The 16,604-nt window shown below is 43.2% G+C and overlaps 1 protein-coding gene across 1 annotated transcript; it reads right to left on the bottom strand.

Annotated features, from left to right (window-relative positions):
- Positions 1–3,412: 3,412 nt before the first annotated feature.
- On the bottom strand, positions 3,413–4,828 carry LOC308319867 (aspartyl aminopeptidase-like; the record flags this gene model as incomplete). The annotated part of the gene is made up of 1 exon (XM_080770094.1): positions 3,413–4,828. The coding sequence occupies exon 1, from the start codon at positions 4,820–4,822 to the stop codon at positions 3,413–3,415; it is 1,410 nt and encodes a 469-aa protein (XP_080626220.1). The 5' UTR covers positions 4,823–4,828.
- Positions 4,829–16,604: the final 11,776 nt, after the last annotated feature.

Genomic DNA, 16,604 nt, shown 5'->3' with positions numbered 1-16,604 from the left:
ATGCTACCCCGCCCGTGCTCCATCAGTGGCTTCGTGATATAATGTCCTGTCTCGAGTTGGAGATGTTAAGGTTTTCAATTGCCGGCTCTGTTGTCCAAGACCTGGGGTCCGTTTATGACATTCTACCACAACACACAAACTGTATAGTGTGCCGTGCCTAATGCCTATGCCTCGGCCAACGCCAAACCACAACAGAAACAAAATCTGCTCCGCTATGAAAATCTGCTTTATTTTTATTGATTTTTTGTAATTATGTACAGTATGCATGTATTTTGTGTATATGTGTATATAGATATATATATTTAATTTCTATTTTCTTCCAGACTGTATTTCCGACTATCCTTGGGATTGTGGGTGGGGGGAGGGTGGTATAGGGGATTGAGTTGTATTTTTATATTTTATATGTCTGTTTAATACCTGCCCCTGGGCTTGTTACGAAAAACCTGAATAAAAATATTTTTAAAAGAAAGAAGTCAGGAAATACCAGCTTACTTCCTTACTTCTCACAATCAGAGTTATGCTCTTCTTAGCGTTGTACTTGACATCAAAATCGAAGCCTTACTGTGAGCACACTCTTAGTAACTGCTGGAGACCAGCACTATATGGGCAACACAATGTTTGTGTTGCCACAAATTTACGTCATATTTCAGGCACATATGACCTAATTTATCCTTTCATTGTCAATAGAAAATATGAGACGTGTGGGGACAAAAGCTGTATATAGGATTGGCTAGCGCCCCTCAAAAAAACGTTTGCCAGCCAAGTCTATGGACTTCAATGTTTGTTTTGCTAGCCCCTCCTATGCCCAGCTTTGCATGTTTGTGTGTACCAAATAACGATGATTTGATTGGCTGAGCACGGAATGTGATGTATTTATGACAATTAATATATATAGCCTATATAAGAAAAAAATCAAGACACCTGTTCTCTGGGCTATTTGACTGTCTGAATTTGTTTCCGGCCAGTCAGCGCTGCTGCTGCAATCGTTCTTTTATGCCATACCTGCATGCAAAATGAAGAGGAAATGTGGTCATACTAAAGCACAGTCATAGTGTTGAGGTTCTCTTGAATTGACATTATGCAAATCCTAATACTGCATGCATTATAGTGCAAGTGCAGGCCAGTGACTGAAATGCTTACTTTACGCAGATGACCTGCTGCTGCTGTCCCCAACCAAGGAAGGACTACAGCAGCAACTTGATCTCCTACACAAATTCTCCCAGACATGGGCCCTGACAGTGAACCTAACAAAGACTAAAATCATGATATTTCAAAAAAGGCCCAGCCACCAAAACCACCAATTTTTCCTAAATACAATCCCACTAGAACAAACTAAAAACTATACCTACCTTGGCCTAAACATCAGCAGCACAGGGAACTACAACCAAGCTGTAAAGGACCTGAGAGACAAGGCAAGAAGGGCATTCTATGCCATCTAAAGAAACATCAAAATAGACATCCCAATTAAAACCTGGCTTAAAATACTGGACTCGGTGATAGAACCAATTTCCCTCTATGGTTGCGAGATCTGGGGACCATTAGCAAACCATGACCTGGAAAAATGGGATAAACACCAAACCGAGACCCTACACACAGAATTCTGCAAATCCATTCTCCGTACCCAGCGAAAAACACCAAATAATGCATGCAGGGCAGAATTAGGACGATACCCACTCATAATCAAAATAAAAAAGAGAGCACTTAAGTTCTACAACCACCTAAAAGAAAGCGACCTAGATGCACTCCATAACAAGGCACTCACACACAGTGAAACTCTAGAGAGATGCCCCCTCAGCCAGCTGGCCCTGGAACTCCGGGCACAAACACAAACAGAGCCACGAGATAGAAAACCCATTGGACTAAACCAAATTATATAACAGCAAAGGGAAAACTATCTGACACATTGGAAAGAAGCAACACAAAAGCAGAGTAAACTAGAATGCTATCTGGCCCTAAACAGAGAATACACAGTGGCAGAATACCTGAGCACCGTGACCGACCCAAAACAAAGAAAAATCTTAACTAGGTACAGACTCAGTGAGCACAGTCTCGCGATCGAGAAAGGCCGTCATAGGCAGACCTGTATCCCGAGAGAAGACAGACTATGCACCCACTGCACACTAAACGAAGTGGAAACCGAGCTACACTTCCTAACCATCTGTCCATTGTACCAAGACATCAGAGACACATACTTCCCACAGATTACAACCACACACGGAGATTTTGAAAACATGACCAATGACAAAAAACTCCCATATCTGCTGGGCGAAGTACAACAATGTGCAAACACAGCAGCAAGATTTGTGAGTTGCTGTGATAGGAGAAGGATATCAAATGGAACACAACCACCCTAAAGACTAATCATTGTGTATATTCCTGCACTATACCTGCATCGAGTTATCTTGGTACACAGAAGTTGATCTATTGAAGATTCTGACCTTCAAAGTACATAATTTTTGTTTTGATTGTATTGCTGTACTGTTGTTTTGTTCTTTCTGCTTTGGCAATGTAAACGTATGTTTTCTCATGCCAATAAAGCCCTTTGAATTGAATTGAATTGACTGAATTGTAGATCAGGCTTACAAGCAATGTTAAACATGGACGTGGATGTGGCTATAAACAGGAACAATTGCATTTACCAGAGAAACTGCAATAATGTGACTGTGCTGCATTATTACATGTGGAAAATATCACCTTGGACCAGGTTGGACAATTGAAAAAGAACGTATAATATACAACCATCCATCACAGTGTAGTGACGAGATGCAATGAGATATTATGCCAGTGTCTGTCTAGAGATACTGTCAAAATGTTGGCTGTTTGAATACTAGCAGTATGCCCAGCACTCACCAGGTTATATTACCCATGTGAAATAGATATGATGTTCTTGGAGGCTTATTAAATCCGACAGTGGAAATTCAGTTTCCGCTTTACCCAGCTAATGGCTGCAGGTGGTTGGTTATGATCTTGAGTGCTGGGGAGAGCAGTTAGGGGTTAAGGGTCTTGCTCAGGGATACCTTGACACAGACCTGGGCCAGAACTTGAACAGGTGACCTTGGATTACCAGACCAACCACTAGCTATGACCACCCCTTTTACCATTTTGTTTTAGTTTTTTAGTTTACTTCTTTATGGCAATGTTTTAACAATGTTTTAGTTTTTTGAGGGGAGCTAGCCCCTCCTATATTCAGCTATAGTGTAGATTATTGTCCTAACACAAACATTAAATGCCATAAGCAATGAAAGGAGACTGTACGTCATATGTAGACGAACAAATCGGCTATTTTTGTCCCACACAAACATTAAATTCCCATGATGTACGATGATAAGAGCGCCCCTCACTTCACACGGGTGTGATTTTTATTTGTTTTTGATCGGGGTCATCTGAGATCCAATGATGCATCTTCACATCTCTAATCCACAGTTACCATGCGTCTCACTGTAGGGTACAGCTCAAAGAATCCCTTGAAGAGCTCTGTGCTCTGCAGCACCCCGGAGGTGCAGCACATCTCCCTGATGGAGTGCATGGCCAGCTGGGGGGCCCCAATGTCCAGCACGGGGATGCCAAGACGGGCAGCCAGGATGGGGCCGATGGTGGTCCCGCATGGACTGTCATTTCGCACCATCATATCCTGGAGGGGCACACAGACACGAGCAGCGATCTCTCTGACGATGGAGGCAGTGACCGCTGTGGTAGCGTAGCGCTGGTTGCTATTGAACTTTATCACTGGGCCCTTGTGAAAGGCTGGTTTATGGTTGTCATCGTGTTTCTCCTGGTAGTTGGGGTGCAGGGCGTGGGCCATGTCCGCACTGATCATGAAGGAAAGTGGTGCCGCTTGCTGGAAAGCCGTCAGGTTCCCGGGGCTGGAGGCCAGACGACTAAGAATCAACTCTGTCAGGTTGGACTGGGCCCCCTGGGCGCTCTCTGAACCCACCTCTTCGTTGTCATACAGGGTGATCATACGGATGTTGGGATCGTTGGCCAGAGAATCTCCCACACAGGACTCCACCAACCCCCGCAGGGCACAGTAGCAGCTGTGGAGGTTGTCCAGGCGAGGAGAAAAGATGAACTCCTCATACAAACCTCCAAGTGCCCCGGGCTGGGTGTCGGCAAGACATAGCTCAAAGTCCAGCAGGGCATCTGGCTGAACGCTCAGCTCTGAGCATAACAGCTTCACCAACACAGATTGATGTTTCTCTGCCGTGGTGCTAGCACCGCTTGCGTTCCCAGTGGAGGCACAGCCAGTCTCCAACTCTTCCTGGATGGCAGTGGCTAGAATGGGAACCAGGTGGTGCTCCTTGTTGGGGCCAAATGAGTCATTGATGTCCCTCTGGAGGTGGATGGCCAGGTGGGGGACCCTCAGAATAGGCCTGGGGACGTGGACCAGGCGCTGGACCAGCTTGTCTCCACTCCTGACCATGACACGGCCGGCGATGGTCAGGTCGCGGTCGAACCAGGTGTTCCAGATGCCTCCTCCATAACACTCCACCGCAACCTGCAGGAAACCCTGCATGGTCTTTTTAGACCGGGGTTTCACCCTGAGACAGGGGCTATCTGTGTGCGCCCCGATCATAGAGAAGCCATTTCCTGGGAGGTAGCGCCCACCTACTGCAAAAGCGATGATGCTGGAGTAGTTTCTGGTTACAAAGTACTTGGAGGAGGGTTTGATATCCCATTGCTCGGACTCCTTCAGCTCGATGAAGCCGGCTCCCAACAGAAGCCGCTTGCACTCTTCAACCACATGGTATGGTGACACCCCTTTGTTGGCAAACTGCAGGAACTCTTTAGCTGCAGTCTTCACAGCGTCTTTAGAGCTCTTCATGATCAGAGACTGGATGCATTGACTGGGTATTCAAACTCTGCAATCAATGTTGTAATGAAAGACACACAGTGCTGTCTATATGATGTCAGTCATCTATGACATCTGTTATTTCCATATACGAGTTCCATATTTGCCATATACCGGTATCTATATATTGACTTGGAGGTTTTACAAAGTTAGGCTAAATATATTATTAAGCCCCATGTTTCATTAATAATCTGTCTTTCCGTTAGTAGTAGTCATGGCTTCCAGTTCCCACCTGATGTCATGTCGCAGTCCCAACGTCTTCAGACCGTACTGAATAAATGCTAGTTTGCATAACATAGATAGATGGAGTCTGAAGAGGTGCGTTTTCCCAATCCTCCATCGCAGTCTGAAAACGCACCTCTTCCGACTCCATCTTAGCCCATAGCACTTGCCGTAGTACTTGCCCCTAAGTGTTCACAGGTGGGCTGATGAGGGAGTTGGAGACAGGTGTGTAAATGGGACTGCAGTGTGGTGGAATGGGATATGGGAGTGGCCAGGGTGGAGACACATAGGCTACTAGGTGTAAGCACATCTGGGATTCCATGCGCGGCCAAAAGCTGCTGTCTGCCGGCGTCTCTTCCGGGTTTTCAGACAGCTGGTGGATGGAAATGAAGCTCCACCCACGCAGCAGATTGCCGGAAAAGCTTGCCCCAGCGGCACCTGCCGTGTGGGGACAAAAGCTGTTTATAGAAGGGGCTATAGCGCCCCTTAAAAAAAGTTTTTCCTTGAAGGCATTACTTTTCAGATTTCATTTAAAGCAAACATGGATCAATAATTACAGAGTTTGAATGTGTATAAGTTCCATGAACTCAGCTCCAAATATCAACAGTGTGTCCTCCATCCAAAAATTGGATTGTATCAGCATTCAGCAGGCACAGTATTGCAGTCATGCAGTGCCATGTTTATAGAAAACTGACATTGCTATGTTCGTTTGCTAATCTAAATCTATAGTGTTATGGTTTACACCAGACAGTTTGGACAGAACTAGACTTAAGGCTGCTTCTCCACCTACAATATTGTTTTGTGTATTTGTGTGTCTTTGTCATTCTAGCTGGCATTTCCTCCAAGACTGTCTGTTTGCATTACTTTAGCTGTGTGTATTAGCGTGTTTGTAAACCCACTGACAGTGATGCTGGGCCCACATTGATAACTAGATCACACACTACAGTGGGCATTGACTGGGAGCGTACGGAGACTCATTGCTTGCACACATGCACACAGAGGCAGGAGGCAAGCACACACACGCAAACGCACGCATGCACACACACACAAGCCACTGGTAAGCACATCCTGGCAGGGCTAGATTGCATGTGAAGTTCGAGATAGATTGAGTGTTAAGACAATGTCTCGGCTGTCTCGCACACTCTCTCTCTCTCTCTCTCTCTCTCTCTCTCTCTCTCTCTCTCTCTCTCTCTCTCTCTCTCTCTCTCTCTCTCTCTCTCTCTCTCTCTCTCTCTCTCTCTCTCTCTCTCTCTCTCTCTCTCTCTCTCTCTCTCTCTCTCTCTCTCTCTCTCTCTCTCTCTCTCTCTCTCTCTCTCTCTCTCTCTCTCTCTCTCTCTCTCTCTCTCTCTCTCTCTCTCTCTCTCTCTCTGTCCCAGCAGTATAACATTTTAAATACTTACTGATACACTCTTCAATCGGGTGCTTCAATGAGCTAATGTTGCCAGGCAACAAATACTGTATAATCCCGGGTTAATAACATGGAAAGCTTTGACCAGTATTGCATGGCAACAAAATGTATTTCCAAGAAGGGATAACTGAATCACTAAAGATTTAAAATACAGCTTACAACCTAGGTAGAGTTTACAACCTAGGTAGTGTAGTTCTGGTTGGTGATAGAATTAGCCCTTCACTAAGTCCCTCCCCAACCCATCCTTGTCCAATAGGCACGTTAGCAGCGAAGAAAGCTTGACCTGCATAGCAACCGTTGCTAAACTATTTGGATTGGCATTGGATCGCTTTTTGGGGTGGGATTTAGTGATATAATTGTATATCACCAATACAATTGAAGGGAAGATCACTGAGGCAGCTTTTCCACCGAAATAGCTTTGGTTCTAGAAGTGGTTCTGTTCTACATTCTTTTCACTCAACCGGCTGACTTTTTTTGGTTCCAGTTCTGAACCAACCTTTTAGGGTTCTGAACCAATTCATTTTCAACTGGTTCAATATTAGGCGGGAACAACGGAACCGGTTCAACCCCTGTGGAAAAGGGGCCAGATTGTTTTTCCTACGCCTTTTCCATAACTGACATATCTCCATTCTCCATATGCCTGCTCACCAGCACTTTGCTCTGCACTCCATAGGAGTAGTATGGATAGGTTTTGGATTGTGATATAAAAGAAATATGATGCTGTATTACCAGCTCAGTGGCCAAAGACTGTAAAAATGGCTCATTCAATGCCTCCCTGCTTGACACTCAGCATCAATGGGTTGGATTAGGGGGTCAAATCTACTAATCAAATGATTCCAGAGCGCGGCACAGCTGCAGCTCACCGCTCCTTGGCTGCGGCTCACCGCTCCAAGAGATGGGTCAAATGCAGAGAACAATTTCACTGCGGTAACGTGTGTGACAAATCGTACGACTTTTTGTATTGCAGACAGACAGACTAAGGGAGCTGTGTGAATAGAGGAGACATACTGTAGTTATTATATCTATAGTTTTAATGATCGCCTTTGGATCTAAAACCCATAATATTTATATTTGGCCTGCAAAGCCACAGGTCCAACTCTCCACCTCAAACCAAAACACATGCCTTCCTTACCACAATGCCTCTAACACCCATGCATGGTAAACTATACGACACCCGCCACCCCTCCTACTCCTGGCGCTGGGGTTGTGTATCACCAATTTGTAATGGCCACAAATCACAATATGAAAATAGAAACGACCACCCTTGCCAAGTAGTGCATTCATGGATGCATTAGGTTTACGCCAGTGGTGGTGTCACTTGCTGTTCTGTCCTGCTGAAACTGATGAATACAGAATTGTAAAGTGGGGTACAGGCTTTCTGTAGAACACAGATGATGAGCAGGGGCACCAGTACAGCTTCATAAGAAAGTCTCATCACATATTCAGCCTCATCTCATATTTACACGGCAGATCAGAAGAGCAGAGAACAGAAGATCAAAGAGAAGAGCAGAACATAACAGAACATTTCTTAATGTGCCGTATAAAAAATATAAATCAAATGTAAATTTTTATCTGAAACCTGAGCTCAAAACACACACGTAAAGACTGTGGGCTGCTGAAATATGTGAACGATTCATTGCGGTTTATATTTATTAGTTTATGAGTAAGTGACAAGTACATGAATTAATAATGTGATTCGAAGAGACATATTCACACATCACTCAGTAACCACAGGCTTTTCCCTGCCTATTCGACTGTGAGGCAGTCCATTACTGTAAGTGCTTTGTCTGCCTGTCTAAAGTGAAATAGGAAATGTTTAATTTTAAAATAAGAATATAGAACACCTATAGCATTAGGGTTTCTGAATTGTGGCGCACTCCTGTTGCTTAAAGCAGGGGTCTTCAACAGGGGGCCCGGGAACCCAACGGGGTCCTTGGAGTTAGGGGCTGCCAAATCTTTGTATGATAGGATTTTCTTTTTTACATTAACCACTTGAACCCTAGCATCCATACTCTGTAGGGATCATTAGCCAAAAATAGCTGATCTACAAGCTCACAACACCTCACGCTGCGAGGCGTTGTGAGCTTGTATATCGACTATTTTCAGCAAAGAGGAAAAAGAGCAGACCAAGTACAGAGTGAAAGGTCAAGTTTACTAAGTGTCGAGGGTTTAGTTAAATATCTGAAAATACACATTAACATGAATCCAACATAGCCTAAACTGATGATAGTGCTGTCAAGCTATCTATGAAATTGATGAAAATATGTTACCCGCAACGCGGGTAATTTTATGCAATATATATGTGGAGGTCCCCTTTTCATCTCGCTCTCAGCTAGGGGGTTGTTGGGCTGACAAACATCGACCCCTGGCTTAAAGCAACACTTCATCTTTCTTTCAACCTTATGACCATATACCGGGCACAGGCCAACAGGTCCTCACTCCTCACTTCTCACTACAGAATGGTACAATTTCTGTTTACTCACATGTATCAGTCAGAAGTGGGCTGTCGATATAGCTCACAAATGTTCCTGCCAATGACATGTGATTGAAGCTAATGGGAACCTCAGCCTGTCTCTTCCTCTAACACTAGAACACTGATATGGTTGTTGTTGTATCACAACCCTACCCGGCCCTAAAACTTCAATTAAAAAAAGAATATGGGCATTCCCTGACCTGTTGTTTTTCCCTCAGGGTGTCTTACTGGTTTTAGAACAGTGGTGAGTCTTTCTATGTTATTTCAGACGGATAAAAACACAACACAGCCCAGAGGCTCGTTTCCATTGTGGTCCTTTAGTTAGTTATAAGTCCTTTAAAGTGGTGAGCGGTGTTAAGGACACTAAACAACCTGATTTGATATTTAAGCATATAGTTGCAAATGCTAATTTTAGTTCTGATATTTAGCTGAATGGCAGATAATTAAAGAGCTAAAGGGCCTCTAAGCAATTTAGACACCCTCTGTGAGATATGTCATCTCAACCCGTTTCTCAACCTGTGAGCCATGGGCCCACAAATATTTGACCAAACAAACACTTCATAATATAAAATAATAAATAAATAAAAAGTAATGGTATTTTTTCTTTAAAACCTCATCTCATTTTTAGGGGGACATAACAGAACAAAAGCTCTCCCACCCCACCGATTCAACCCATAAATAACGAGAGTTCTTGTGGAAAAAACAGAATAGCACAATAAAACCATGAAAATGAGTATGTGTGGGAGGACACAGTCCAAGAAATATTAACGAGATTAGAAGCATGAGCACGGTGTTAAAAGTGAAGTGAAAATCGATTATTTAAATGCATTGAAAGAAGTGATGAACTTAACGTAAGTCGTTCCAATCAGATGGTGCTTTAAATTTGAATGCACGGCGACCACTTTCCTTTATTATCCTGGTGTGAACCATAAAGTAGGGATGATCAGTATGCCTTACTGTAGGTTGTGTGATGGTGTGTATGGGATAAGACATTGTTTCAGATACTGAGGATAATTAAAGAAAAACGCGTGAATATCTTCAAGATTTAGGTGATAACCAGTTTAGAGACTCATACATAGAACAGTGGTGAGTTCTAGGGCATCTCAATATGAATCAACACAGATTGTTATAGGTTACATTAAGGGGGTAGAGATTTGTTTCGGTGGTATTCTGGTATATGATGTCTGCATAATCTATTATTGGTATTAGTAGCTGTGAGATTTTTCTTTTTCTAATCTGGAAGCTGAAAGCTGAAACTGTTGATGGATCGAGTTTTCAGACTGTAGTTGATTTTTTTGAACAATTGAGTTGATACAGTATGTGTCCTAAATGAAAGAGAGGGATCCAGCCACAGGCCTAGATATTTAAACTCCTCCACTTTCTCCAATGCTGTACCATCTGTGAAGTTAAGGGATAAGGAAAGGGAGTTTGGTCTTGGGGCGAACAGCATACTGACAATTCCCATTGACAATGAATGGATAATTGATGTCATATGTGCCTGAGCAAATCGATATTTTTGTTAAATTCCCAATGACAATGAATGGAGAATTTACGTCATGTGTCTGAGCAAATCGACATGTTACATCATGATGATGTACGATGATAAGAGCGCCACCTCATTTCACACGGGTGTGATCTTTTTCTACTATGTTAGTTCCATTGATCCAAGCCAGAACACACTTGACTGATTGATCATTAAAATAAACATGCTGTGAAAATGCCTGTGGCCCACGCATCTGACCAGTTAATGAGGGGCTGCATCGTTAAGTGGTCAGATTGGATGGATCGTGAACACTTTAGAGATTTTCAAGAACCTGATCTAGAGAAGGTTGAGAACTAGCCTGAGCTAATGTGTTAAGGCTCATTCATAGTTTGGATTTTCGGTGGTGAGGTGATCACCGGAGCTGAAATAACGTTGAGCGGTGGTGAGTAAAAACAGAGAGAAGGGCTGGGGCTGTGGCGGTGGTTTGCTCTTCACCGCAGCTCGTGACGTCATGTTGTAGTTCGGTGGTCACCTCACCACTGAAAATCCAGACTATGTATGAGCCTTTAGGTCTAGTGGGGCGGGTCGCGGTAGAGATTTGCGTACGCCCTGATTGGATTTCACCAATCTGTCAGTCCCCCCCAGCCCCTCCTCTCCCCCACAGTGCAGCACTACATCACATAATTTGGAGCGACGCCCACCCGGAAGGGTTGACTCCCACTTCTAGACCAGAGCGGCCTATGCGTTCCTCCAGGCTTTCATTTTTTGAAAGCCTGGTACCGAGGCTAGTTCAGAACTAGATAGCCAGCCCTCCTCTGCCCCCTGTTCCCCCCTTGCCAGCCTTTTTCGTTATATCTTAGCTTTTCAAGACATGTTGCGTTTAGCGTTTTTTTCTTAATCGCTCCCACAGACACGTGTGCTGTGTTCACGGAGGGAAGCTCCAAGCGGAGCTTGCGTGCAAGAGTTATTGTCATGGCATGCCTCACCGACAAAATACAGCAGGAAAAAACACCCCGACATACAGCCATTTCTGCATTTCTGTGAAAAAAATGAACAGGAAGCGGATCAGGATCAGATTTTTCGATCGCGTTCCGTGACTCTGTCTCCTGTGAGACTGTGACTCTGGTGTTTTTACACAAGATGGTGCTGTTCGCTGACATATGACAAATCAATTCTGTAGCTCACAGGGAGCCAATGTAGGGTAGTCAGGAGACAGGAGTTTCAGTTCAAATGTTGTCTGCTCATTCTGTGTAGAATTGTTAGCAAAATGGCAAGCTTCATTAACTAGAACAGGATCTATTTGAGGGAATCTGTAAAAGTGACGTACGTCATCATTTAGTGCCCTAAACAAACATTAAAGTCCATAGACTTGGCTGGCAAACAATTTACATCATAAGTGATCATTCTAAACAGACAAAAGATTCTATAGACTTGGCTGCCATAATGACGTTTTCTTCAAAAGCCATTCATACTGAAGTTGTACAAACCATTGATTTAAACGGAAGCAAGCAGAACATAAGAGAAGAGCAGAGCAGTAAACAGCCTCCTATGTCTCATTCTTGCCAATATGAAATATCCACTGTTACCATGGAAACATGGTTTCATGAATAACTGTTTTCTTTTCTTTTTTTCCCATGCAGGGCAAAAGCGGAAGATTAAAGAAGCTATCTTGTGTGACGTAGCTGGTCTCTATTCTAAGCCTGAAGATCTGTTAAGTATCATAGGGGAAAGTCATGGGCCAGCCAATCAGTGGTGGAGAAAGATTGGCTGGCTCTTGGGCTGAATGGCTGCGTGGACAATATAACGCATCTTAATAATGCTGAAATGTATGTGGTCTTAATGTGTTGGTGGCAAATTCATATCCATCCCGTAAAGGGAGACAGGAAAATGATGTGAGCTAATATAGATGGAATTGCATCAGACACAGGTTACAAGGTGAGCACCTGCTGCTTGCTCAAGCTGAACAAAAGTGGATTCTGACTCACACGCGTCATATCATGAGATTGAAATGGAGTTATTGGCTCCCAAGCGTTATGCTAACTTGCCCAGCTTAATGCGAGGGTCTACAGCCCACAGCAGCATCAACATTGCACTATACCGTTACTGTAGCATTATCACTTTCACCAGATCTGTCATAGTGAAATGGAAGAACTATGAGGTCCCTTAACCCTTACCTGCACTGCAGTCACCATAAACCCTAGTTTCAAAGATGACAAATTAAATGAAAATAGGGGACAAAAGCAGCAAGAAAACAACAGTAAGAAACAATTCTTCCCGCCTGCTCTTCCTCGTTAACTTTCTTCCTTGTTGCTCGCATCTCTTTCTCTCACTCTCTCACTCTCACCATTCAGAAACCATACTGCAATCTGCCTTATATGGCATTTTGTGAATGGGTGTTGCTAGGTAACGGAGGAGCAATAAAGCGTAGCCACTGTCGGTTCTTGCATTAAAGATGATTAAGACAACAGTTTTTAAGCACAAGGGTCGTGCAGGGAGGGAGGGAATTAGTCTGCTGGCATGAGTACTGTACAGTGTGTACACTCTTCCAAAATATTTTCAACACATTCATAACTGGAACAGCACTGCGTGGTAGATTTCAATGTATTTCTTATAATATATAATATCTGTAGTGATGCACGATATAATCGGTAGCATATCCAAATCGGCCATGAAAATGCCATATCGGTATCCGATCATTATTGGATCATATTATTTTCACAGATATTGGTGACACAACATGACCGCCCATGACTGTCGCTTTTGCTTTGTGGATTTCTAATGTTTGGAGGCAGCATAATCCGTATAATACGATAAAAGTGTGATCGTAGTGTATGTAATGTATGTTATAATCTTTTTTAATAAAAATATTATTGAAAAAAAAACATATATAATATAAGAAAGAATAAATTATTCAGACTAGAGTGGCAACGCATAATAGTCTAAATGCATTATGTGCATAATATGCCACAGATGTATTGCATACTGTAGGTTCAAAGTACATGAAACAAGGCATTTATTTAAAACTGACTAACTGACTAACCTTCCTTTCCTGACCAGGTACAGTCTGTTGTAGACTGACCTTAAGACATGCCTTAAGACATGTGTTTTTCAGTTTCCGTAGAAACTTCTCATTCTCTTCTTACCATTATCTATCATCATCTAAATACTAATGCACCTTCTCTTAAAGGTAACGGGAGAAAACACTGTGATTCATTTAATTAATGTAACACACCAATGTCAAATTCAGAGGCTTAATACAACCCCTTGGTGTACCACAGCAAACTTAGCGCCCTATAGTGAAATTGGCTCCCTCGACGCAGTTCACACCCTGCACTTAGAACTGTGTGCCTATCGTCTAAATAGGGCTCTTAATCTTTTTTGTTTGTTTTATTCAAAGAAAATCTTCATATGAAATGTGCAATACACCACTAGGAATCCACATTTGTCATGTGCGTGCGTGCACATGACAAATGTGCACATGGCACACACACACACACACACACACACACACACACACACACACACACACACACACACACACCTTAGGACCTCCCAGCCTAGGATCATGTCAGTCAATTAGCTGACTAACTAACCAGTATGTAATCACCATGCAATTAGTCGTGTAATGGCCCCTCTACAGCCCTAGGAGACCGATATATGCCACTCTCTGTGAGCTCTATGGTGACTGGCTCACACAATGGACACACTCCAAGAACATTATGGGAAGGACAGGCATGATCACGGGTCAGTGAATTGTCATTGTTCTTTTATCTTTTTTTCTAGTCTCTTTACCACTCGTTCTTCTCTTATACCTTATAAAGTAAGCCCATGTCTCTTAGCCAGCTTCACACATCTCTCTTCCCCCTTTCCATGATTTATCAACTCCTCTCAACTACCGGCATTTGTCAGATTTACCACTCATTTCAGTCCCTCTCTTTTACGAGTATGTACAGAATAATATTATGGTGTTTTGTTGACTGTATCCAGTGAAAGGGCCCATTATTAGTGCCATATGTCAAATCGACCGGCTTCATCGGGAATCGTGTGCTTGTATTTTGCTATCTACATCCTCAAAATGCTGTCCCCACCTAAATCTGATCTAAATGCTGTCCCCACCTAAATCTGATCTAAATGCTGTCCCCACCTAAATCTGAACGCATTCTCAGATCATGGGATTGAGGTCCTTATGACGAACCTAGTCACCAGAGGTGATCGGGCCTTTGCCGCCCGGGCACCTAGGAATGCTCTAACGGTGCATGTAAGGCTAGCACCATCTGTGCCTGTGTTTAAGTCACTTTTAAAAACTCACCTTTACACAGTGTTTTTTACCCCTTCTATAGGTGATTGTACATATCCAACTGCTGCTATTTGTCTTCTTTTCCTTTTGTGTTTCTCGTTTTCAAACTGCTCTTGATTGTGACTTTTCTAGTTTTGGAATGTATTTCGAATTTATGCCGTTTGTGTGTTTGATCTTGAACTAATTCATATGGAAATCAAATAGTCTGAAGTGGTTTATTGTTTCAAGCTAAAACCAAGATGACAAAATGGGACAGAAAAGACAACTGAGCCCAATAAATGAGACAGAGTTAATTAATTTCAAGATCCTAAACATCCCACCTCTCTCTCATATATTATAATTAGCACAAATAAATCGATTTACCGGCAACTCTTCTCTGACTTTCTTTATACCGACTTTCTTACCCCCCCTCTCCAGTCCGTCCCGTCCCCCCCCCCCACACACACACACACACACACACACACACACACACACACACACACACTTCTCTAACACTTGTGTCAGCATTTTTGTCTCCTGATGAATATATGAATGAGGTTTAGGATGCACGCACGCATGCGTCCCACAAACCTGCTTTTAAGTTTCACTATGTAACTTTCCTCTTCTACTCCAGACTTGACAAGTAAGTGACTACGTTCTGACATTTTTACCATCGAGCTAATAGAGCCTGCCTGCTTGCTCAGGGGATAAATTGCATCTTGACCTTCAGGTCAGATCCCACTGTATGTCCAGGTGAGACATGGCCTTTGACAGGAGCTGCCAATGATGGTACACTCACAGTAACACACCCAGAATATCAATGACACCTCAGAATGTCTGCAATGGTCCAGCAAAACAAATGGCCACATGGCCGCAGGAAATAGGTCTCACTTACTGTATCATGATATGTACTTTGGACATTGATACAAGCAAACTAGCTCAACATAAAAGCTAGACCACTACAGAACGGCCCTATGTTAAGCCCCATGTTAAATAGACTTGGGTCGACTACAATGAGTGCATGTGTATTCTGTATTAAAGCACGCTCCGAGGTATAACAATGTCCTTATCTGTGGAAAAAGGAGAAAAAGAGAGGGATGGATGCAGGGATGGTGGGATCATCATCAATAGAGGAGTAGAAAAGACTCCCTCAGCTTGAATATCCAATTGTAGTAAGAAAGGCAGATACTTTTAGCACTTAACTTTTTTCTCTCTCTCTCTCTCTCTCTCTCTCTCTCTCTCTCCTGTAGGCTCTCTGTTGCTATGGTAACCAGCTCAGAGGAGCAGGAAAGACAACTGAAGGAAGAAAGTGGAGGACAGATGAAAAGAAAGTGAAGGACAATGTATTAATGTCCTCTTAAAGTGGATTCACTGTCTTGTGTAATCAGGCGGGATCAATGGCAGTTAAGGTTGACATGCAGTCAAGTCTCTAGTAGCGTCTATGCAGATTGTAATGTGTTACGTTCAGCAGTGCAGTGGCATCACTGCACTGATGATGAAATGACTCCAACAAAAGTCATTCATCTCTAGTCTGGTGAATGTTTAAGGTTAGCTGGGGAGGAACTCGTAAACAATCATCAAGATTCGACTTTTGGTATGGTGTTAGGTATAGTATGGGCATAAGGTGTAACGATTTGGGCGTGCGCCCTAGTGGCCTGTTTGCAGTGATCCAATATTAGCTATAGGTATGGTTGAAACCCAAATAATTGATAGAAGGAAAATTGGGGAAATTAATTCTGGAAAGGCATCATTTTCAAGATGGCGGCCACGATGGCTGGGGGCTAGCTAGCCCAACTCATTTGTGGTGGTATTTGAAAACCTTATGCCCATACCTAACACCATACCAAAAACCACAAACTTGACACCAAAAGCCAAATCTTCACGAGTTCCTCC

This window comes from Protomyctophum bolini (genome assembly GCF_963924005.1).
Source record: "Protomyctophum bolini genome assembly, chromosome: 8".
Lineage (NCBI taxonomy): Eukaryota > Metazoa > Chordata > Actinopteri > Myctophiformes > Myctophidae > Protomyctophum > Protomyctophum bolini.
Note: the sequence above shows the minus strand (reverse complement) of the source record. Positions and strands in the feature narration are given on the sequence as shown.